The 25,998-nt window shown below is 41.2% G+C and overlaps 1 protein-coding gene across 1 annotated transcript in view; it reads left to right on the forward strand.

Moving 5' to 3' along the window:
- Positions 1 to 2,975: 2,975 nt before the first annotated feature.
- Positions 2,976 to 25,998, forward strand: part of ADAMTS12 (ADAM metallopeptidase with thrombospondin type 1 motif, 12) — a 165,669-nt gene continuing 142,646 nt past the window's right edge. The window contains exons 1-2 of the mRNA XM_009894723.1: positions 2,976 to 3,060; positions 4,534 to 4,895. Coding sequence (XP_009893025.1) covers positions 2,976 to 3,060; positions 4,534 to 4,895 — 447 coding nt within the window. The remainder of the gene's footprint in view (positions 3,061 to 4,533; positions 4,896 to 25,998) is intronic.

The following is a 25,998-nucleotide window of genomic DNA, read 5'->3' on the forward strand; positions in this document are numbered from 1 at the left end:
GGCTGGAAAGTTGGGCAGTGAGAGGAGAGGGCTCTGGCGGTGCCTTCCTGCTGCTTTATGGAACGCGTTGAGTTGTACGGTGTAGGTGACGGCATTGCCCAGTCCTGCTTCTTGCTCGGCTGCCTCGTTAGGAGGCATCTCCCGCAATGCCACTGCCGTTTAGTACCGCTAAGCTGAAAAAGTTTACTGTCCCGATTATTTATTTCTTTACTTATTAAATTCAGTTCTGTACTGCAGCAGCACAAACTGCAGAAGGATCGGTGTTAATCAGGCTATAGATCCCACTGTGAGTTGCTCACATGCATTGAGGACAGTACCTTACGAGCGAGTCCTTTGCCCGCGGGTTGTCTCTTGAGGCGGCTCCCTCCCCCAAGTGGACTCACTGCATTGCCCCAGGCGGTACCTCGGGAGTGGTACCCTGTTGCCTGCCGTAAGGAAAATAAGAGAAACGGCTCCCACGAGGGAAAAAAAAATAAAATAAAAATAAAAATTATTAGCTGGAAGACTCTGCCTGGTGGTAGAAGACCCGAAAGTGTAGGAGGGAATCTCGCTTCCTGAAAACCTTCCTGATGCAATCGACAGCTGTGGTGCTGTCAGTGGGACAGCTGGAACACAGAGAAGATCTGCTGTACCCCTTAGGGACTGTAGAAAGGACAAGTGGTTAAGTAAGTTGGCTGAAAAGTGAACAATTACCCTGAAGTTAGTTCCTGCTGGATTCCTTTAAAGTGAATGCAAACAATCATTGCATTTCTGTGACTCTGCATGGAACAGAACAGGGATGGTTGTGTTAGCATGCAGTAGCTGTTTAATTGTCAAGCATTTCAAAACGAATGTAGAATTAATTGGTAGATTGGTAGAATAGGTTGGATGCAGTGCTAAGTGTGAAAGTCTAAAATTTGTGTCTCACATCGCTGAAGTGATGTTAAGTGTTGTGCTCCCTCTACCTCCATGATGAGTGTGATGGATGGAACAGTAGTTAAGGATGCCCTTGCTGAATGTTGAAGGCCTGCTCCCTGCCATGGGGCTTCGCAGCTTGGGGTGTTTTCTGGGTACAGAGCCTTTCTTTGGCTCAGAAAGATGCTTCCTCCAGAGATGAGCAATGTTATTTCCTATCTCAAGGAATTGTTTGAAAAGAAGCCAGAGGGTCTGAGTGGCAGATGTAGATGCACTACAAAGATGGAGATGAAACAATGGCAACTGATGATGTGTCACATCTTAAAGGAATTTTGTCAGAAAACATGTTATCTGTCTAAAAGAAATTGTGTATTTCCTGTTGTGTGTCAGACTGTAATTTTTTCTTTTTATCCTAGTTTATTCACTTTGTCTACAGCCATTCTTAATATATGCAGTTCTCTGCCTGGTGTGGTTAGTTTGAATCCACAGAAGAGCAAAACAGACATCAGTGGTTTTGAATATTATCAGATGTTTTCAGTGATGCAGAATTCGGAGGGTCTGCAGGGAAGGTTCCTCCAGCAACTTAAACAATTCTTAGACTGGTCAGGCAGGTGCGAAGGGCCTGAATGTTGCTCGTCTCCTGTCCCCAGAAGGGCCTGTGCAAACACTGTGATTGCAAGGCAAAGTACTGACTTGGATGTGTCTTGCTGGGTGTGATGTTTTGGTCTTGTGGCACCAATGCAAGCTGGCGTGCTCAGGCTGCAGTTCTGGAAAGACAGAGCATTCTCTGGAGCTAAGCAAGCCGCCCAGGGAAGTCTTCCCTTTACTGGCCTATAAGTCCTGAGCAGTGCCACTTGACAGGCAGGGCATCCCTGGGGTGGGGAGTATTCGAGGTGGCCAAGGAGGACACTGTGACATGCCAGCCCCAAGGCTTCTCAGTGGCACTGGGATAGATTCCCTCCATTTAGTGTTTGCTGGCACTAAGTTTTATGGGAACCTGTGGTGTTTTAACATGAAGTAGTTATAACTTCAGGAAAATTGAGGCAGTCGGTGTTAAAGAATAGAACCCTCATTCTTGTGCAGTCTACGTTGCATCTATTAAGTTATTCTCTTTGTTGCCTCTGCCTCCTGGTTGAGTGTTGTTCTTTCCTAGAAGGGCAGAAAAGTAGCAGCAAAATCGTACCTCCTGTCTTTGTTTTAGACTCTTCTCCAGCTAGAAGGGTCAAGCAGTATGGTAGGCTTACTGTGCAGCTCAGTAAATTGTTCTGTTGTTGGTAGGATTGTCTTTGCTAACCTCTACCGAACAGCCTAGACAAAACTGGTAATGATTACTTGCAGAAATATCTTTAGCCTCATCTTGTTCGACTTTGTTGTGTTGTAATCTTATTCCCTCTGGTCTTTTGAAAACTTTTAAATAATTTATTTCCACAGTTATATTACAATATATTATTGCAGCGTAATTCCCTTCTCCAGTGACTAGCATTCAGAAATGAGTATTTAAGGAGTGGGTGGAAGAAGTTATACTTCTCTGCTTTTATAATCCTATTGCTATTAGATGCTTAGGCATTTTTTTCCCTTTTACTGATTATGATGTCTAATTTGCCTTAACCTCTACACACTAATTACTGTAGTGATGAAATAAAAACTTCCTTGAATAACTTGAAGAACCGTGCAAGTCTTTGGTCTTGCACGGAGCTTAACGTTTAAGCCACAACAAATTAAGCTCAAGACATCAAGCAGAGGCAAATTGCACAGTGACAGCAAATGAATAAGTTTTCCTTCAGGCATTTAATTTGATTATTTCATGAGTTGTGCTGAAAACCATAGAAATGGGGATCTGGTCTTGCAGCATTCTCTGTTAGCCTGTCTTTGTTAGCACAATATGGGATGTGGGACTTCCCAGAAGTCTTATAATTAAACTTCTGCAGGTAAGCTGTATTTTTGGGTGTTTCCCCTCTCTTCTCCATTTTTTGCTTTGCTCTGGAGTGCGAGGAAGGGGAGACCTCGGTTTAGCTTCAGCTGCTGAGTTGTCAGGCAGCTGGCACCTTTTGTGCTATCTACAGACTCTGCCAACTGTGGGCATGAAGGTGTGGACTGAGTTTTCAATGTCTCAGTCCCCACTGTGCATATGTGGACAAGGGCAAGAGATGTCTCTCAGAACTTGTGGTAGGTATTAGTCTACCTGTTGTTAAGACCTGCCACTGTGGACGTCTATAAGCCCACTGCTGTGGCTTGTCCTGCAAAGGCACAAAGTCATTGTAGGCTGGTGGGAAGGCTTGTGTACAAAGAAATCTGTTGTATGTGAAAATAAGCTTCTTTTTGAAATAAAAGTGCCAAATTTCTCATGTAGTATTGTGTGTGTGTTGGGAAGTGGTGGTTTTGTGTGTTTTGTTTTGGTTTTTGTTTTTGAATTGGGAGTGTTTCAGTGCACGTGTCTCTGGGGTCCGTGGCCCGAGGAAACACGAACAGCCAGCCACGTCTCAAACTGCAGCTAATGAGGACAAAGGAGATATGTTCCTTCCCGAAGGGGATGAATCTAGACAGCTATCTGTCTGGGCATGATTTATCCTGTGTAGCTTTGAAGGTGCAGGCAGTGGAGAGAGAATTGTCGCTAGAAGGATTGTCTTTCCAGTCCTAGGGAGGAAGAAATTGCTCTGGAAGTACCTGGAGCTGGCTAATTGCTTTGTTAACCAGCTTAATTAATGAATGAGGTGTAATCGCTTCATATATAAGTGGCTGGGACTTTGGGAATGAAGAACAGCCTTGGGGAAAGAGGAACTGGAATGGCATGTACCCTCACAATTTCTGTTCGATGAAATATGTTCAGGCTGTGATTTCTTGGGCGGAAGACAAGTATGCCAGTGGAAGATCTGGCCTGTAGGGTATGAGTTCTTAGGGAGTGTGTTTTATGTGGATTTATGTTATTTGCTTGGGGCTTTTGAGTTTCACACTAATTTAAAAAAAAAAATAAACTGGGAACAGGTGGTGTTTTTCTCTGTATCATATCAGGAGACAAGAATGCCAGTAGCGCTTTCTTCCCCTGCTAGGACCTGACAAGTGATAAGGTGTCCAATTTTACCCTGGTTGGAACCCCTTATACAAAAGGGCATAGTGACTTCATTCACTTTCAAACCCTTCCTTAAAATTCCTTCTTCTGCTGCAACATCTGCTAAAGCTGATGCGACCAAATTGCTATTGGTACAGACTGTCAAGTCAAGTAGTAGTGTTCTCTTCACCCACGTGTGTTTGTAAGGCTCTGTCTCCTGCTTTAGATGGTCGGCTTTCTGGATGTGTGATCAGAGCATCGTGTGCTGGGGACTTAGGATAAATAGGGTTCCCAGCTTTTGTGGGATTGGGAAGGTCTGTGTGCTTGACAGTCAATCCTTTATACGAATGGTGACAAAATATTTGAAAATAAGAATGTTTAGCTTCTAAATTGAGTGTTACAATGGGAGAGTAGAAAGCCCAAATGAGGATTGTATTGCATGGCGGTCTGTGCACGGCCTGCCTTTGTGTTGGTAGTATGGTGTGGTGAATTGCTGTCACTTTTGTATTTCCCTTTAAATCATGCTAGATCTGAACAGGCTAGCACTCACCTTTTTTTTTTTTTTTTCTTCTTTTTTTTCTCTTTCCTCTCAGAGCAATTTATCAAGACATTGCCAGAATACCACGTGGCTGAGCCAGCGAGAGTAGATGCAAGCGGGCATTTTCTTTCTTTTAATTTACACCATCACATCTCAAACACAAGGAAAAAGAGAGATCTCAGCAAAAAGGAAAATGTGGTATATTACAAAATTAACCATGAGGAGAAGGATCTGTTTTTTAACTTGACTGTTCACATGGGATTTCTTTCCCATAACTACGTAGTAGAAAGGAGACGTGGCAACCACAGTAGTGCGAAGATCACAACTCGCTCGAGAGTTCCCTGCCACTTCATTGGCACAGTGTTGCAGCCAGGTTCTGGGAGTGGCACAGCAGCAATCAGCACATGCGATGGCCTGGTAAGTGATGTGACCTTTACTGGGGTTCTGGGCTAATTTTGGTGTCATTAGAACTGAGCTAGAGCATTGGTATATGAATATGTCTGGTAAGAAACTGGATGAGCCAATCTGGTACCTGACTGACAGAATGCTCTGAAAGAATCAGTTTGGAGCTGAATCACTATGGAGCTCATTTGGATTTTTGGAAGAGAGAATCAGAGGTCAGAAGTTGATGCTGAGGCCCCTTGGGGTTTGCTTTTCACTAGATTTTTTTTTTTCTGGTGGTCTGGACTGAACATCTCTATCATGCATATGGCTTGAAGCCATCCAAATATCCAGTCGTTGCTTTGATCCCATTAGTAGTTGGAGTGCCTTTGGTATGCATCTGGATGTGAGCTTCTGTTTTAGTTTTCCCTAAAAGAAACGTACCTTAGGTGCACCGAAACTGCTCTGCAAATCAAACGGACTGAGGGTGGGTTGGGAAAACTGGGAGATTTGCTTCAGAATTGTACTGCAACTTCAGAAATAAAAGGTAGGGTAGATGCAACCTTAGCTAGAGCTTTAAATTCACACCTGAGCCACTTTTAAACATTTCTCATTTGAAGGAGCACTTCTAAGGCTGGAGCTTGAAGTCTTGCATTTCTCAATAGGTTGTGGTTCAGACTGAGACAAGGAGATGGGAACCTTGTTTTTGCTGTGCTTTGTTTTTTAGCACTGCCAAAGCTTAGGTTTCTAATTCTAGATGATAAGGCTGAACCTATCTTGTCAGGGAGGGGAAGAAGAGACAAACTGCATGAGTGTGAAGGGGATGCTGTAGAGAGCAGAGTAAAATGGCACACATGATCTGTGAGAGGAAAAACACAAAGGGTTTGTGGAGCATGTGGGCAGAAGTGATGAAGTGTGTGCAGTGTTGGTGTACTCTGGCACCTTGATCCTTGAGTGACAAAAAAAGTGTGTAGAACCCTGCACCGATGCCTTTTAGCCAACACATTTCAGTCTGCAACAGGTTAGGGACTGACGTTTCACTCTTGAGCCTGAACTCAGCACCAAGGTGAGTGTCTGCAAAGTACATGCTTTCCTTGCCAGCCTGTTATTATTGAAGTACACTCCTTGCTGTTGAGAAGCAGAAAGCTTTCAGAAGATTTGGGAAATCAGTGGGTTACAAAAGTTTCCTGACAATGTACAAAAAGTAACATGAAGACAGCTCTGATGTAGATGAAATGGGAAACTTAGTAATCTTACACAAGTGCTGATAACACTTTTGGCACGTTGCCTGGAGAAACAGACCATTGCTTGAGGTCAGAAGCTGCAGTCCCACAGGCATGTAGATCAGGGATTTGCTAAGTAATTCTTCCAGGGGGGACCAACTTAGCAAAACTTTCCTGAAACATGTTATGGTCATACAGGGTCAGTAAGGAAAAGGACATACAATGATACAAGTAGTTCCTTTGATTGCTTTGTCTTGTGCTTTACCAGAATGTCTTTGTTAGTTTTCATTAGGATGAGAACGTGAAAATGAGGTGCTAGGTCTTCATTATGCCTTCTGAAGTATCCTGCAGTAAGGATTAAAAAAAACCCCTCAAATTACATTTTAAATTCAGGTTGGTAATATCCTTCAAAATGATCCTTTCATTTGGATTACAACCTTTTTGAGGTTAACTTTGGTTTGGAGAATTGTGAAACAAAGTTTGTTAGAATACAGGATTGGGGATTCTTTCTTTTTGACAAAACACTTGTATCAAAAAAATACTGTTGTGGTTTGGTTTCTCCTTCCTACCCCAAACTGAAACTCTGAAAATGCAGAATCGTAAATTAATTCAGGTTGAAAGTGACCTCTGGGGAAAAACACAATGGTTTGGATGCGATGATTTTTGGAGTCTAAAGAGGTTACAGTAAGAGTTGGGATTGACTCTCTTGATCCCTCTGAGTGCCACAAGTTGCGGAAAGGTGGTTTAGCTTGCCTTTCTCCTGAAAGCTTTCCAAAAGATCCAGTGTCGTATGAAAACATTTATTAATTAATAGTTTTGCCAGCATTGAGAAATGCAATCTGTTTTTCAGGATAAAAACCTGACGTTTTTGAAACTGTTTGTGGTGGTCTGCTGCTTCCTGAGGTAGTGGTAAATTATTTCCATCCAGGAGATGCACAATTTTTTGCTTTTCAGCACGATGTCTATTTCTGCCTTTTCCTTTATCCCCTTTTTTTTTTTTTTTTTTTTTTTCCTTCCTCAAGCATGTTGTGTTTCTCCATTGAAAGGAATTTTTCTGTTTATTCTTTTGAGGGAGGGAAGGAGAACTGAGAATAGGTAAACACCACGGAATTACAGCAACTTGTTTGAGATCCTAAAAACCTATTCCGTGAGGACAGATTGTAAGCTGGTTTACTTTAGGAGATTAATTCTAAACTACTTGATAAAAAGAGTTATATGAAATATAGAATTTCACAGGGTGAGATGATAAGGATCCTTGGGGCTGATATAGGAAGAAGAGGAAGATAATAAAACAGTGTGGTTGAAAAGCACCGGCTTCCTGGAATATGCTTTGGCAGCAGTGGCTGCTGTACAGGTCCTCACCTGTGACAGCCTGGGTCAGGACCACACTCTGAGTGTGTGCTGTGGCAAATGCATCACAACAAAATGTAGTCCCTCAGCCCACCACCGTGAGCTGGGGGAGTGCTGATGCGCTCAAGTCTCATAACACAAAAGCTGCTAAGAACTGATATCTCAGCCTTTAAATATGGGGAACAGGAATATTAGTGATGTTCCTTTCCTGATGTTGTTTTGGCCTGAGAGCTCAGATAGGTTATAAAATGATAAACATGCTGTGTTGTTTTTGTTGAGATGGTCTTTGATAAGCTAAATGAGGCACCAATTTACCATGGTAATGAGCGTCAGGAAAGTGTGCGATCCCTAAACTGCTAATTTTTGGCTTTCTTAATGATAGGAACTGGTAAAAGAAATTATAATACTGGAAAATACTGATTTGATTAAAGAAATATGTTTTACTGGAATATCTACGTTGTTGACATTTTTAGTGGGAAATGGTTGAAATGTTGTCTTGTAATTTTGTCCAAGTGAGTTGCTTAAGATTATGTCAACTTTTGCAACACCACCCCCTGACCCCCTCAAAAAAACCCCAAAACAACAAAAAAACAACCCAAATAAAAAATTTTGGCCTGAAGTGGGGCAAAATAAAATCCTGAAGATGCCTTTGGGAGGGGAATCCTAGTTTTCATCCTCTTTCTGGGATTACTTCCTCTCATGTGAGGTCTATTTGATGCATATTTGAAAGTTACTCAATTTCCAGGACAATAGCAGTGTATAAGAACAAAACAAAGATACGTGGTGTAGATTTGTGTTCTGTCATGGAGATCACTCACACACAGCACCGAAAGTATAGAAAACCTAGAAATGGATTTTCACCTCCCTTGTGTTTTTACTTTGAAATATATTTCTGCTTCCATTGGCTTTACATGGGCATTGCTCACGTAGCAAATATACAACTCTCACTGTTCGTTTTTATTCATGACACTTCAGAAGCAAATTTTTTCTGCAGAAATCCAAGGGGTGGTGCTGAGGAGATGCGGTTTTCAGAGGAGCATCTGTTTGATTAAATCATATTGACAAAAAATTGAAAAAGAAAAGTGACACTTCCAAAAAGTGGTAAACTGCTTTTTGCCATTAGTACTTCTCCAGGTTGACAGTATGTTGCTTTTTCAGCCAGAACATCATCATACCTAGGAATTGCAGCATTTCCTTAATTGTTTTGAACACAAGGTACACTGATGTCTTACAAATTTCATTTTTCTGTGTATTTATATGTTCCCAAAGTGGCATGCAAGGGGAATAAGTGTGACAGATTTGAGATACAAAAATGGGGAGGACAGTCATTGTATGACATTGTTCATACTTAAAAATGTAAATGTCTCTATTTTCAGAAATATATATGGCTAGGTTCATAAAGGGATCTGGGCAGAACTGGAGAAGAGGATAAAGACAACAAACGAGTAGAGACCTAGAGGAACTAAGTTTTAATTTCCAAATAATTTTTTTTTTCTAACACCTTGTGATATCCTTGTTTTCCTTTCGTGCTAAATAGGTCATGACCTTCTTAACAGGTTGAAGAACATGATGCTGTAAGCTCTGTCTCTTCTTTTCTGGGTCAGTTGTCTAGTTAAGCCTTTTGCATTTCTGTGTCTTGCAGAATAATGCATAAGACTGTGTTAACATGGGAAGAGTGGGGCAGACCTCGCTGCTTATTTTGGGTCATAGTTGGAGGAGGAACCCCCAGAGAGGAATTCGCTACTGTAACACCAGAAATAGATCAAACTGTGGCACTCGGGAAGAAAGCAGATGTGAAATCTCTTAGGTACAGGAAAGTTTCGAAGAGGAAGTAAAGGGAGAAGATAATTTCGTTTTTGTCTCTCTCAGTGGAAACAATCACAGAATTGTCTAGGTTGGAAGGCACCTTTAAAATCATCAAGTCCTACCATCAACTTAACACTGCCAAAAACACTGCTAAACATGTCCCTAAGCACCACATCTACCCATCTTTTAAATACCTCCAGGGATGGTCATTCCACCACTTCCCTGGACAGCTTGTTGCAGTGTTTGATAACCCTTTTGGTGAAGAAATTTTTCCTAATATCCAATCTATACCTCCCCTGGTGTACGTTGAGGCCATTTCCTCTTGTCCTATCAAATACAATATTTGGGTTTGTCGTGGCAGGCTGTTTAGGGCACACTTCAATAATGCTTTATGTTTCCACAGTGCCTTTCTGCAGAAGATCATAAAGAACTTTTCCAAATACTAATGCCTTAATGCTCAGTTGTGTGTTAGCCTGAGACCCCTTGTGTCACAGTAGTAGTGCCACCTTGTACCCTCAGTAGGGCTGGGAGGGAGCAAAGCTCAGTGCAGTTGAATGAATACCTTAGGTTTATCCAGTGAGTCTACAGAGCTGGGAAGTGAATTTTTCTCCAATAGCCTATCCTCTTCATTAGGAACAAGGCCCTCTTTTATTCATCACTAACACAGACATTGTTTATAGTATTTTTAGATGACAGAGCATCATTAAGGCTTTGTTTCCTTGACACTTGTTTACAGTGTAAAACTGTCAATCGACAGTTGCTTCTGCTAATACTTTTGTCTTCAAAGGCTATAAAAGCATTAGCACGGAAATGGCAGAAGAATGGAAGAACAGCAGTATGGAAATTGAGAATGATCTGTACATGTGTACCTGGTAGGCTCCTGGCCATGCTGGGCCTTGTGTGGCACCAGGGACAGGTGGTGCTTTGGCTGTCTCCAGCTGGTCAGAGGGTTGCCTCTGTCCTGATGTGCAGCAGTGTTTACAAGAAGTGCTGTTGTCGTCTGCTGCCCAGGCAACAGCAATGCAGTACAAAGTCATGAAGCACTGTTTGTGTATTTACTCCCCCTCCCAAAATCTAGGACTGCAGAACACTGCTGTTTCTTAGCAGTGACAGACCTGGTGGCTGCTCCACACCCTGGCGATCTGTAGAAAATTGGGTCAAGTCTGCTGCCTGTGCCCAGGATTTTTGAAAGGTTTCCCCCACCTCAGTTCTTCCGCTGTGCCAAGCCACAGTCAGGGCAGCCCTCTGTGAATGTTTAATTGGTGGCTGTATGACTGTTTCTCTTTACATGGCAGTGGGTGAGAGATGCTCCAAGTGGGTCCTCTCTGGGCAGATCTGTGCCTGCCCTGACACGTGTGGCAAGTTTGCCACCGAAAAGCAGAATGGTGTCTGAATTCTGTTTGAATGTAAGTGTTCTCTTCATTGCAGAATATCACTGCATTATATGAAGCCTAAGAATGAGCTCTGGGACTTACGCAGTGTCACCTACGTTCTTAACCCGGTTCACTTAATGCACCATAAAATCCACCAATGGCATTTTATCTGTTGCAGACTTCCTTTGGTTTGGGGGAATTCAGCATGATATCTGGTCTCCTGCTACATGCCAGGGTGCTTCTCTAGTTAGTGTGGGATGCCTTGTCCATGCTGACCCCCTTATGACCTGTCCCAGGCTGAACAGGTCTGTGCAGGTACCGTAACAGGACATCAGTGGTACTGTGCCCTATGGAAGTGGTCTAATACTGCTGTTGAGGCTTTCCTCCCCTATGGATATGGCAAGCCTGCATCAGGGTGTCAGAGTGCTCAGTGTTTTCATTAGACAAGGTTTAGTGATAAAGGATTCTTTGCTTTACAACAGTTTTCTGGTATTTTGTTCTAAAGCAGTGGAAGAAACAAATGCATTGCTAAGCTTGTAATAGGGATTTCTATCTGCTTCTTTGTCTCCCAGTTTGTGAGATTGGTTCGTTATTAGCAATTTGTATGTTAATCTACTGTTCTACACAATTCACTTCTATAGCCCAGAAAAAACAACTATGTATTTCTATTCCCTTGTGGTATACCTGTGGCGAACAAAATTGTTTCTCTTCAAGTCCAAGTGGGTTTTGATTATGATAAGGAAGTATGTGGCAGTGCAGAAATACGCTTAAGGAAAGGGGAGATGTAACCTTATCTTCAGTTGCACTTGTGACCACCTGAAACTGGATTCAGCACTGATCGCTGACATGGTATTGTATTGCCCCAGAGCACTTTGGGACACGCGTGCTGTTTTGGTGGCTGTTAATCTAACAGATGGATTGGAGTGTATTCCTCTTGTGCTACCTCAGATGAATGAATTCCACTCTGGGAGCAAGGGTACTGGCAGACAAATACACAAATTCTTCTCCAGGGCTCTCCTCCCCTTCACTGGTCTCTCCTTGCTTCCTCTGAGTCTCTCACTTCTTTGTTTGCCGTTCCCCTGCCTTATAGTACTTGGTGGGTCTGCTTGTGATTGAAAGTATGGCAGACGGCCCTACCTGCCAGTCATGCCTTCTTATTTAGATGTGAGTGACATCTCCACAGCAGCCTCTTTTGGTTTGTCCAGCTAGTGATAAACTGCTGGAACCAAAATGTAGGAATAAGGTGTTTGGAGAATGCCGGGCATGAAAGCAAGCTGTCAGCCTTTTCCTTGGGGACTGGAATTGCTCCGTGGTTGGATATAACGGAGCTTCCAAAGTCTAAATGTTGTCATTTGGTTTGTTCTGGCACATGTAAAGAAGGAAAGACCTGCTAGGTAACTCTGTTGTGTATCTCTTGTACTTTTCTTCTCTTAGGTAGTAGTGTGAAAAATGCTGTAAGTAGAAAAATATACGGAAAGTAAATACAGTGTTCCCTGTGCATCTGTTCTGTGTCGTACTTGATTTGTCTGTTTTCTCCTTACAGTAATAAATATCTGAATATTCTCCTTGCTTGACTAATGTTGTGGTCGTGTTGTGTGTTTCTGGTTTTGGTTTTTGAAGATGATCCAAAGATAGGGTGTGTGGTGGTGTTTTTTTGTTTGTTTTGTTTTTTGTTGTTCCCCCCCCCCCCAGCAGATTCATCATTCAAACTTTGACTAGTATTTGCTGCAGTACTTTAACATCCATCCCTTTTCTTTGTGTTTGAACTTCAACTATCCATCTGCCAGCTCCCTTCCCCCAGTCTTTTGTCTGCAAAAATACTCTAATTGACAGGTCAAATGAATCTCATCAGTGATCTCAATACATGAGAATTCGGCTGTGTCTGTGGCTCCTGGTCTTGGCCTTGTCACCTTTAACCAATATGAAGTTGTTAGCCCAGAAGCTGAGTATGGGTCGAGTTTTTATAATTTAGTTGTTACGTTTCAGTGGAACAGTCATTGATGGGTTAGGTTAAAATAAGGATTAGTCAGCATGAACTGATTTGAGTGGAGTACCCTTGATTAGGATGCTCCTTTAAGATAACTACGTTTTGAGAATACGAAAGGCAGGCTCTTTTTTATATAGTTTTAAGAAATTTTATTCTCCTGCTTAAATCTGTACCTACTTATTTGCTAATTACTTAGGAATATTGTTAGTGTACAGAGCTGTCAATAATATTTCCAGTTTCCATGAGTCTTTTTAATGAATATTCTATGTATATGTGTGTGTATTTTTTTCTTTTTTCTGAAAGTCTTCACTCGTGATTTCACGAGTGTGGTGTTTTTTATAAAAAGTGTCTCATTTACTGAGGGAAAACTGTAGGATTGTGACTTCAGTCTACAGATTCAGAACCCAGGAGTAAGAAATATATGTAACATCTATTTTGCCTTGATTCTTAACAATGTGAGGTTTGTAAGATGGTCTGTTCTTTGTTTCTTCTAGTGTCTTTGGAAATTGTTGGCCAAATTCAGCCCGATCTGAAAGAGAAATGGAGGTATCAAAGCCATTAAGTTCTTATGAATTTTGCAGGTAAAGGTGGAATTTTTGATCAGTGGATCATGGATGAGCACATGCAGGTTGACCAGTCACTCAGCACAACTCTAAGTTGTCGCTGAGCAGGGTGCAGTGCTAAACCCTGGCCCAGCTGATGGTAAGGAGTAATATTCAGGAGAGGTTCGAGAAAATGACTTTAAGTGAGGAAATTGAGCACATGTGAGAATCAAATCTGTGGGGAAAAAAATTTTGGTAGTTCTGCTGTCCGTAGAACTTCTTCTTTTTTTCTTTAATCTGTTTTCATGGTGCTGAAAGGAGGGGTCCAGCTTAGAAGTAAACCAGAATTGTTTCCACTGGTTGCCACATTTACAACATGCTGTACCTGCTGCCCATGACAGCACATGCTTTGTACGTAATCATTAATAATGAGCAGAAGAGAGGGAAAGAACTGAAGCTTTCCTACATACCCAGCCAGTGATGCATATAATGTAACATTAATAGGGACATATCTTGCCAATTGCATGCCTTATTTTCCAGCTATTCAAAAAAAAGAAAATTATCAAGAAAATCCTGTCTTGCTCCTGTTCTGAGCAGACAAACATGTGCAGGATGTTAGGTGGTGAACAGCAATGGGCGATGTAAACAACAGACCCAAGTAGTCTGTGTCTACTGCTTGCACTTAGAGGATAACAGCTGTGTGAGTGGTACTTCTGGCACCAGCTGAAAACCAGAAGCCTGAAGATCAGGTCCTGCCTCGTCAATTCTCTTTGTCTGTCAGAGAGGAGCAGTCACTGTCTCTGAGCAGCGTCAGCATCAGGGCGTGGTTATATATACACATATATTAGGAACACACACATGCAAATCTATATACCTAATTGTAGCTCTGTCAGTGCAGAACAGTTACAGTGCAGCTAAAGCTCTTGGTTTAAGATACATGCTGTGTGCGGAGAAAGCTTCCGTGCTGTTGTATGTATGGGGTATTACCAAGCCATGGCCAAAGATACTGGGTTTTTCCAGAAACTGGTGCTTAACAATGGACTTTCTGGACCCATTTGTAAATTGCAACAGAATTTAAGTATTTAGTAATTTTGGCTAGGATATTCATGTACTTTATAGGCTTCAGGGCATGCTCTGGAGAAAGGCTCATCTGAAATGACAAGCTTTAAAAATAAATAAGTAGGAATAAAAAAAACTAGTTGTCTTGGCTAAACAGTGCCTATGTTTAAACATCAATTTTACATTCTAGTTCTCATGGCAAACAGCAAGTCCCTAATAAACTGCTTAGGCTTATTGCTGCGTGGAAATCCCAAGAGTAGATCTAAATCCATTGTAGTTGTAACACACAGTAAAGGCTCATGCAGACACTGTTTTCGATTTGAAGTTTTCTTTTGTTCAAATTCCCCTCTTTTTCCGTTTTTAAATGTATATATTTAAACCAAAGATTATTCCAAATGCTCAGTCCAAAGTTTAATATCTGTTTATTTGGATGCAGCATTAACTCTATCTGTTTCCTTATCGAGAACGGTCATGGACCAAATCTGGTCAAAATTGTAAGAACAGAGACTGTGCATAGGGTGAATGTCTGTTTTATCCAGCATCCTTGGTTCAACAATGACTAAGTAAGTATCTAGGGAAGAGTAAGAACAGGGCAGTAGGACATGTCCCCTTTATTCATCCTTGCTTCTCTTTTCAACTCTGATCAAATTTCTTGATACGGGTATGTCTTCTCTGTTCAGAATCTATTGATGGATTAGTTTTTTACATACTTTCTTCATTTCCCCTGAGTCACTTGGTGCTAGAAACATGAATCTTTACTATGAGCACAGTGTTTGAGGTGGTTTACTTAGTGGTGTAGTGTATTCTTCATTATCTTTTTGCTTTGTGGTTGGTCTGAACACTTGGCACAGCCTTTTTGGACAGCTGTTGAGATGGGCTTTTTATATAGTTCCATTTTTTTTCGCAGTGAAAATGGCAGCTCAGGTTTCTATTTCTACACAGTACCAGGTAGATCAGAGCCCATCATTTTAATACACAAAGGCTGGGATTATTTCTCTGCTGCCTTTTCCCCTTCACTATGCCATGCTTGATCAATTTTCATTAATCTATAGTGAATTACATCTTCCTTGTTCTTGTCCAGGTGCTCAGGCTCAGGAGAGCTTTCTGAAGTTCATTGGTCATGCATTGTCCTTACTCTCCTGAATAACTTATAGCTGTCTTATATTCTGTATAACAGACTCTAATTTTTAGTCCAAAATATAGGCATAAGGAAAGTTGCCCTGAAGAAAAAATTCTTTATGTTCTTTTGCAACATTATTAACATGGTCATAGCTTTGGAGCTCAATGGAACTTAATAGTTTTTCTTCATTTTTGGTTCCTGTGGTTTTTACCTTCATTTTGTATTCCCTAAATTTTTTTCCAAGTTTGAGTTTATTAAATAGATAAATTAAGATCTAGTCAAGTCCACTGTCTTTATGATTAGATAGGATCACACAAATAGTGGATTAAGTATTGGGGGACAAAGCATGTTTGTTTTTGGCAAAAAAAATAATTGCTAAGTGTTTACTTTTAGTATCTTGAGGTCAATTACGTTTGATTTGGAGAGTTTTATCACTGAACAAAACATTTCCCAGCACTCCCTTTTTCCCAACATGCCGACACAGTGTAATTTCAACTGAAACTTTAGTTGGGTCCACAACTAAATTTTTGTTTAGGATTTTGCCTCTCAATAGGAAATTCTGGCTAACTTCCTAAAAGAAAAGCTAGCACACAGTTTATGTTTTGGAATTATGGAAATTATTGAAAAAAATATTGACAGAAAAAGTCCTCAGCTTTATATTTCTAAATGCCAGGTAGTTTAACAACAAATCCTGAGCAATTGTTGCCACCTCAAAAAATCTGTTTAATTAGTCCCTGATTACTGTTACTTAGGGTGTGGGTATGGAGGCAGCTGAACTGGTAGGATTTTCTTTTGGGCTGTATTTCCATCAATGTTGAATGACAGACGTGATATTGTTGTGCACCCATGCAAATATTTCTAGTGTCTTTGGTGTTTTGAATGTTGCATAATTATTGTTTACGATTTGCACAGTGGTGGCAATCTATTCATTGCAAATTATTTTTGCATTCTACAGTGGATCACATTTGTATTTGCAAGATTGGCAGAGCAATATTGTTATCTGTGAATGTTTATAGTCAGAAACATCATCCTAAATTGAAAACAAACAAGCCTGGCATGTAATTTCCTAAATTTATGCTAATTTCTTTTCCTCAGGTCCTTTAAGTGAAAGGAAATTGTGTCTGCAGCTGTGTCTAGAACTGTTACTCTCTTATTTTAATAAGCCAGAAATCATCAGTCTTTCTTGGTCAGGTATACCGTGATTTGCCCCAGACAATCTAGTAACAGGTTTTAAAAGGCAACATTTTTATTGTATGGTTAGTGCTGCCTCGGACTTGGAGAGGCTGTGTCTTGAGATGTAAATGATAATCGCCTATGGGGAAGGTGCAGACTTGAGTGCGTTTAGGTCAAAATTCAGTTTGGTGCTGTTGACTCTACAATAATCTCAGTACTGTGAGTGCTCTGACCCCTCACAACTCTGCCTGTTTGCCGGTAGTTAAATGAAGAAAGAGCTTGAATAAGAGTACTTGGTGAATATAAACTGACTGTCCTTCACTGCTCCTTTGTGTTTAGTTTCATGGCATGGAGCCCTTCCTGCTCAGGTCATGAATATGCCACCGGGCTGTAAGTTTTGAAATCTGCATGAAGGTCAGAGGGTTGAGCAAGCGTCTGTAGACATTGCTTGCCTGGTTCTTGCAGTGCATTGATGTATGAGAGGGCTGCATGAAGCAGTGTCTGGATCAGTTTGGGCAGCCTTGTGGAGCAGCAAGGAACTGTAATGGTCCCTTATCCTCACGGTGGTGCTTGGTGCTGCTGCAACTGCTTCCCAGCCATGGGAAGCATCAGAGAGGAGGCATATGAGGTTAGGCAGCATGGAAGGGCTGCTGCAGCTGGCCTGTGTGCCAGGAAACATAGCGTGTTCAGAATGTGCTTCAGCCAGGAGAAGCGAGGAGGCCGAAACACGGGTCGTTCCTTTGGTCTCCACCTCCACCTGAAGGTATTGTAATATATGCAGCTTGCTCTGGACTGCATTGGAGATTGACAGTTCAGATGTTGTCATATATATCAGTATGATGCTAAAAAAATTTCTATTTAGTATGAACAGGGCTGAGTCTTGCATCTCATGTGGTTGGGAAATAGTCTTTTTTTCATAAGGCGATTTTTTAATATAACTTCTCTTTAGCAGAGTTGCCATACAGAGAAGCACTTCTAACAGAGTGCAGGTGGCTGACAGACTAGCTGGAGTATGGTATACTGTGAAAAAGTATGTAGAATAAAGCCAGCGGACCCCAGCAGCCTGCCTCACAGAGGGCACGGGAAGCAAAAAGTATTTGGAGATCTCTCTAGTGTGAGTGTATAGGTTTCCCATCTGCTGTTCCTTCAGGAAAGGGAAAATTTAATGTCTTGGAACAAAGGACTTCCAAACTTGATTAATGAATAATCACAGTGAATCTTGCTCATAGATGCCTGGAGTCAATGTCTTGTGTGTAGTCCCTGGTTTACCTTGGCAATTGAAGTTGGCATAGTAGCTTCACTTCTTAGTCAATAGCTGTGTACTCAAGCATTTTAAATGGAGTATGGAATCATGAATGGAATAAAACTGCTCTTTGCAGAATCACTAGTGTGTTGTTAATCTTTTTTCCCACTTGCCTGCTATGCAGCATGGCATAAAAGTATAACTACCCTTGAGATTACTCTATTTCATTTGCACTTTCCTCTAGCTGAGTTTTTTTACCCAACTTGGCTATTACTACCATAGCTGTTAGCGAGTACTTCTTTCATCTGTGGTCCTGTTCTGACAAGGAAGATTATTTATGTCTTAAAATGTTTGTACAACTAGGTATTCAATACGTAGTATTTGCTCTCCCCAGTCTTTCTGCTATGTTGAGGTGTGCAAAACAAGAAGATGAAACTCTGCTTGTCTTAATAATGCATTGTATTTCTCTATTTAAAAACAAAAAGAAAAAGGAAACAGTGTTGTGTTTCTCAGTCTTTATTATCTCTTTTTCACACTGGGACTGTCAGGGGTTCTTCTGTTAGGGTGAAAAACATCTTTATGTTGTGTTAGCGCTATGCTGAATATAGTAAGCTACTGGGTCTAAACCTGGGACTGTGTTATAATTGCAACCAATATTTTGTAACTATTAACTTGTGTGGGATCTTGTAGCTCTGATTTCTAATCCTGTAGATCTAGTGTGCATCCTCTATGGGTGCACTTAACTTCTAAAAGCAAAACTCCTTAAAAATAGTAAAGGCTTAAAAAAAAAAAAAAGCAGCTGGTGGTGTAACTTAAGTTAATGTAAACATTAACTTGTTTAATGATATATTGGAAGCCCAAGACAATTGATAATCCGTGGTTATTGTCTTAATTCTTAAAAAAAAAGAAAAATGCAGAAAGCTGGAGTGAATAAACGGAGTAAGAAGTAAAAGGAAAACCAGAATTTTGTTCTTGCAAATTTAGTAATTATATTCAGGTGGGGGAATAATGAAAATTCACATACAAGCTGGTAAGATAACTGAAGAAAGTAAAAAATGTCTTAAAGCTTGTTAAAGGTTCACAAATCAGGAGCTTTTTCAAACAATTCAGAATCAGGAAGCCCCGCTGAGACTCTGTTATCAAGTGTGTGACTAAGAATAAAATAAGTGGTTGAAGGAGACAAGACTGTAGCAGAGAAGCTACATTATTTATGAAAAACAAAAAAATCATTAAGACAAGGTGCTTTTCGAAAGGAATTCATATGAAATTGCTGAATTACTCATGGAACTGGACCTTAGAAGGTGGGCAAGTATGTAGGCAATGAGGTATCTTTGATGGCAGAGTATTGAACGGATCAAATGAGCAACTGAGAGAGGAGGGTTCCAGCAGAGTGATGAGAAAGCAGCCTTTGACTCAAGAAGTCCCTAACTGGAAGATTGCCAGAATATCTGGAGGTCAGTGATTGTGTCCTTGTATCCTTGTGCTGTTCTTACAGCCTTTCCTTAAGAACCTGCTCTTGTCTGGTGCCAGATGAAGGCTATGGGCTTGAAGGGATCTTTATTTTAATCCAGTCTGGCCATTCCTGTGTTCTTATGGCATAGGGTATGTAACAAGTTTTCACCAACCTGGAGTATTTTTGCTATATGTATTTGTTAATATAGATGCACTTCTCTTGAAAGTTATTGTGCATGGTATAGAAAACAAGAATTGGCTGCTGTTGCTGCCATGAGATTTGAGGATTTCTTTTAAAAATAAGTTCTTTCTTGTTTTCCATGTGAAATCTGGACGTCCTTTGTTGCTCTTTGTCCTCAGAGGGCCTCATTAAATCTTAAACTGCGTTAAACAGTCTTGGCCATGTCTATAGATGACACCAAAGCATTTGAACTGCATTGCCTACACATGTTACAGCAGCTGTTGTCTTTCTGCTAATAACCAAAGGGAGAAGCTGTATTTCTTCCCTTGGCATATTTTTACGTTGTGTCAGTTCAGAGTGGCTCAATGGTTCCTGATAGTTTTTGAAGTATCTTTATATAATCTAGTTAAATTGCAGGCTGGTAGCAGATGCTTGTCAAAAACGGCAGGTGCATTTAACCTTTTTTGCATCAAAATGCACAGAGGAAGCTACTGCTCTTTCTTCAAGTAGGACCTCAGTCCCAACAGCCAGAAAAAAGGCATAAATTAGAATAGTACAGGTTTTTCCTTACACAGAGAAATGCATGTTTCTTATTTTATTGCTAGCTAATCTACTGGGGCAACATGCCACTTGTTTATCCAATTAAGTGTTCTCTTTCAAATGAGGAAACGGATTTCACTTAGCTTTGGAGAAGAGTTCAAAAGTCTGAGAGTAGTAGCAATTCAGGAGAGAGATGCCAAATAAAGTTATAAAGCTAAATGACTATTACTGCTCCTGTGGAAGATAATCCGAGGAATGAAACTGGAGAGCATAAATTAGCTACAACCAACCGCAAAGCCCTGTTTGCAGTAATAATCACTGTCTTCTAGGAAAAGGGGTAACTGTATTGAAGGAGAGACTAAATATGTAATGCCAGATCATCAACTACTCTCATTTACCCAGGTGTGAGGTCTTAGGCCATCATATTTGTTTTGTAGCAGTGCTCTGAATTGATCTGAATATGATCTCTAAACCAGCTGTATTACCTCTTTGCCATTTTCTTGCAATTAGGACATGTCTTCTTCCAGCAAGGTAGCAGAGCAGCTTTTGGTGTAGTCCCTTCATGTTGTGTATGTGAATGTTGCTTATACGGTACTTTTTCTAGTTAAGTTGATTATCATAACACTTCTCAAGAAATGTGTTCTGTAGAGAGCTTGAATGACAATTAGATATTTTAAAATATAAACCAGCCAGGTTTGTTTATGTCGAGCTTCTTTCTTTATGGAGGCTGAAGCTAGCAAAACTGAGTTGTGTTTTTAATCTTTTGATAAATGTTGTCTTGTTTCCCCATTGCTAAGAATTTCTATTCTTTGAACTATGAAGTCCCATCTAACACTTGCGTGGGAAGTCATTATTTGTCCAGACAGTACAGTGTGAAGACTCAAGATGCAGAACACAGAGATGCAGTGAGGTATGAAGCCTGTAAATGGATAAGTCTTGGGGGAGTTAAAAGTCCAAACTAGAAAAACACATGAGGCGTAACAACTCAGACTCTCAAAGTGGATGGATTTCTGTGAAGTGTAGGAATTTATGAATTGTCAATCTGCCGCTGGCATTTCTGACTCTTATCCATCATACAGGCTATTTTTGTGACTGAGCAAGTCACTTGGGTCCCATTTGTGTCCAAGTCAGGACATGAGACTGATCTCTTTTAAAAACAAAACGAAACCAAAAAATCAAAAGAGAAAACCTCCACAACCCCCCCAAAAAACCCTGAGTCCCAACCAGTGTGCTCAGGGCCTCTCTTTTCTTTTATTAAACCTGATTACAAGACAAGGTCTCTTCAGGTATTTAACCTGATCATGGGAGTAGATTGAACTGTTTATCTCTGTTAGGTCTATAGCAATGCCACAGAGAGTTAAGTAGTATTCTTCACTGTCATTTGTCCAATGTAGAATTAAATCAGGACACTGATTTATATACTTGCATAGTACATCTTCCATTGGTGAAGTACCACTGTGTTACCGACTGAGAGGAGTCATTTGGGAACAGACCTCGATCCTTTCTACCCTCCCAGCTGTATACAGCTGAGCAGGCTCGTATGTGTGGCAAGATGAGTGTGTATGTACCTGTGTGTAGCATTTACTCTCCAGTATTTTGCACAGCTCAAGTGTAATGATAGCTGTGCATTTCAGAGCACTGTGTTACTTGGGGTTCCAGGTTGCACGTCAGTGGTACCTGGCTTTCTTCTGTCTGGTGTCAAGAAGTGAGCCGTGCTCAGTTCTGCTTTAGGCACTGCAATGCTTCCTATCCATTGACAGTGTTAAAGAGGAACCTGAATGCGGTCCCTGGGGACAAGGGGGTAATAACTGGTGACTGCAGAGGTTTTCTGACTGTGGCAGGGTGTGTAACAGGCCCCAGTGTAGAAGAGATAGCAGAAACCTCCTGGTGTGCTAGAAACCTACTTGCAGGGCTAGTGGCAGTGTAGGGAGGCAGGTGTACCACACATCCTGGACAAGACAGGAACAACTTTCATTCTGGAGTACTAGAGAAAGAAGCTAATAAAACTGAAAATACCACAGCAAAGATATTAAGTAAGTCTACTGAATTGCATGACATCATAAATTGAGAGAATATCAAAGTGAGGGGAAATTATTGGGAGAAGTAAGACTGTTCACATAGTCCCTTAAGTCTCTGTTCTGGGGCTGCTTTTATTTAAAATTTTCCTGGATACTTATGGGACAAGAATAAGGAACATGTGATGAACTTTGCTCAAGATGCAAAGCTGGAAAGTGTCATTACTACAGAGGAAGACTAGGATGTTGTATTACTAAAACAGATGATGTAAGACTTGAAGTTGCAGGCGGGGAGATTCCAGTGTCATAGTCTGGACTGTGAAGTCATAAATTTAGCAAATAATAGGAATTTATGCTTCTAAAAGCTCATCTGTTGGAAGTGTAAGACCAAGACTTGAGTATACTTACTTTATAGTTTGGTTTTTTTTCTAGTTTTTTACTAGCAGGATGTTACCTTGGGAAAAAAAAAAAAGATCCTAGGATTGAGCAGAGATTAGAAAAATATGGGAAAATGTGGCTAAAGGATCACTTAGAATAGAGCTGGCATTTCTCATTGAGTTTGGAAAAGGCAGGGAAAGAAATAGAGGGAAGTATTATGTCTTATTTTACCATTCTCCAGGTGTCTGCATTTGGCAGTTCTGGGAAATAAGATGGGCAGTAAGAAATGTTAGTCTGAACCAGTCTTGCTGGCTCTCAGTCAATCTCACAGTCTTAGGTGAGATTTAGTGTATACAATGGAGAAGTGGCAACTGCATCTATTGATTTAGGGTTTTCCTTCACATCCTGTTTCTAGCTGCCTAAGTACTGTTTTTGATGCTCAGACCAGAGTGGTTTGTAAGGATACACTGACTCTTCTTGGAACGCGCAGGCTGACATTCTTGGGAAGACCTGGAAAACTAAGACAAAGTAAATAAACTTTGAAATTGGAGCACAAGAGATTAGGTAACTGGGAGATGATTTAGGCATACTTGGACCTATCTGAGGGTGGGATTTCAAGAAGACAAGACATTCCCTTTTAGCACTACTCTGAAATCTTATTGATAAGCATCTTATCTCCTTCACAAGTGGCCTTCAACCTTCTTTTAAGTATATAAAGGCTAAAGTGAAGGTAGTTCTCCAGGGCACAGTGTGCTTGTATGTGGTATGAGTCCAGATAGTGTAATTGATATAAACGATTGAAACCAGCACCTTTCCCAAATATAACCCCCCAAATACCCTAAAGACTTCTGAACCAAGTGACATACCTAACATGAGCTAAATTAACACACTTGTGGTTAATACAGGGAGACAGAGGAGAAAAGTAGTAAAGGAGAGACAGAACTTTAGGAAAATGAAAAAAAAAATGAAAAGGGGAGAGGGTGCTGTTCATGTAACTGATTGCAGAGAAAATATCTTGGCAGCCGTAAAGTTCAGTTGTCTGGGATCTGTTATATACAGAAGCTGAGGCAGTTCAGTGTGTATACATCTAAAGGACAGCGAGCACAGCAGTATTCCTGTAGGGCTTGTGTCAGGGAGTGCTTCGCAGCGGTATGCATCAGGAGCGTCCACTCGCCAGTGGCTTTATTTGGGAACACAGATATTTAGGGAGTCTGCAGCAGAACTTTAGAAACTGCTGAAGACCTTTTAAAGGAACACCAAAATGCCTGAAATGCACCTTGCTTTTCAGGGGTGTTGTAGCATAATTCTCTGGTCCTTTCAGTCACAGGCAGCAGGGTGTGAATGGCACAGCTTTACAGCTGTGGAGTCTGACATAGCATTAACCTCTTTCCTGCTGGTTGTGGCAAAAAACATTGTTCTGGGCAAAAAGCATATTTGCAAGTAGGTTCTTCAGACTGTCCTGCAGGCCTTCCCATCTGGGGCATTTCCGTTCCCTAGTATTAAGTGTTTCACTACTGATCACTAATGGTATACAGCAAGAGAAAATTAAATGGATGCTGAAAATGGGGTTTGAATGGGGGCTCCCCACTCTGGACCTGATCAAATATCATCCTGTCCTCATCAGACTTTTGCCCAACCTCTTTCCTTCAGGAGAACCAAGGATACGTTACTGGAGTGTCTCGTGCAGAAAAGCAGGAGAGAGTATCTCAGTACATTGGCATGTGAAGGGTGCAGTGCCCACAACAGCAAGCTCTTTGGCATTTTATGCAGTGAAAGGGAGGAGGCAAGCGTGAGTTCCAGACAGGGCTTGGCAGGTTTTTATAACCTCTTTCTTTGTCCTGTTCTGAGATGAACCTACCTATGCAAATACATTTCACACCTGTATGCTGTAGATGGCATACCCTGGGGAGCAGCGATGGTGTCATACGCTCTGCCACGCTTGGCCAAGCACAGCCTGATAAAAGCAATGTCTGTGAGCATCAGCATTCTGGGGATGCTGAATGGGGAGAGCTTCAGATGTTGTGTTTTTTGGTGGTTTTTTTTTTTTCCTTCCTCACAATCTCATCTTCTTGTCCAATTTTCATTCAAAACAACAATCTCTGAACAGTGGTGAGGGTTGCTGGATCATTCAGGCAGGCTGCAGTAAAGAGCATGAGTCCACCATAATTGTTTTTAGAAATACCAAACAAGAAAAGGGTCGTCTTAAAATTTTCCTTTTGCTTTGATCTTACTGCACTTGCTACGGTATTTTTTATCCATTAGCCATACCTTAGAGTATGTGATGTCTAAAGCAAATTGACATCTCTGTCTTCACATAACTTTGTCATAAGACCCCTTTTGTCCCTTCCTGGATAACATACCGATGCCACATTGTTTGGTGAGTGCAATTCTGTAGCATAATACCAGCTTTTAGGTGTTACTGCCCTCTGCCATATGCTGCTCTGTGTGATGTGCCTCAGGCCTCTTCTGTTTGTTGCTTGCTTTGGCTTGTGTTACTCCCTCTGACCCCTGCTTGCAGCTCGGGAGAGCTGCTTGCATGACCTCTCCAGTCCAAAAATGGGGAAGGTGATGGGTTTGGAGGTAGGCTGGGCACCCCCTTCCCTGCCTGCAGTTGGTGGCATCCTTTTTTTCTCTTCAGGAAAGTGCTGTGGCACCTTTGTGCGGTATCAGAAATGTTTGGTTGTAGGAGAAGGCTGATTGAGAGCAGAGGTCGCTCATACATTGAGGGAATGAAGGGATGGCTGGGGAGGTACAAGTTACTCTAAATACAGTCTGTTATAATTAGGTAGGCTCCAATTACTACATACCATCTTTTGTTGGTGTCTCCCCAGGGCCATAGCCTTGCTTGTCAGCAAGAGCAGAGTAACCTGGGAGTGACTATAGGTGCTGCCCAGAGTCCCCTGAAGATCACTAACCCTTTGTCCAAAAGGCTTAATAGTACTACAGTTTCTAGTACTATCATGTGTCCTTTTGGTGTTGGTTTCATGGAGGATTCAAATTCACTGCTTTCTGTTGCTGAAGTAAGATAATGTCTCTTACATTGGTTTGTTACATGATCGCAGTGCACTGGGGTCACAGAGAGAGAAGCCTGGGCAGCCTGTACTTTTGTGCTAAATTCTGCAACATAAGAGGCAAATTAACTATTTAGAGAATTATTTTCTGAAGAGTTTGCCAGGAAAGGCTTTTGGGGTCACCTTTCACTTTAAGACGTTACTGGGCAAGTATGTGAGGCAGTAAACTATTTACTTTCTGGCTTGGATTCATTTCTGTATAGACTTGCAATGTTTTACTCAGACAGCAGACATGGTGCTTACTCTGTAATCTTCGTTTTTTTTTTTTTTTTTTTTTTGTCTCTGAAAGGCTAATTTGTGGTCCAAGGAGTGTGGTAGGAACAGAGAGAGGTGAACTTGATGCTGACGACAAGAAATTCTAATTGTTTGGCTCCGCATAAGTGTTGGACAACATCACAGAGAATACTCTGGTAGTGCTTCCAGATCTGTCTTGTACAGAGGCTGAGACAAAGACCATCTCTGGTTTTCTGTATTACTATAACGTAGAAGAATGAAGTGTGCTCTCTGTGTCTTCTGCAGCAGCGTAAACTTAATGGCTGACTTGTAACACAGTTCTTCATGTTGTGTTACGTGTTATTAGAGCAAAGATTTACTCAGAGGGGCAGTTTCATGCTGTGGTTACAGTA

This window comes from Charadrius vociferus, unplaced genomic scaffold, assembly GCF_000708025.1.
Source record: "Charadrius vociferus isolate BGI_N301 unplaced genomic scaffold, ASM70802v2 scaffold450, whole genome shotgun sequence".
NCBI lineage: Eukaryota > Metazoa > Chordata > Aves > Charadriiformes > Charadriidae > Charadrius > Charadrius vociferus.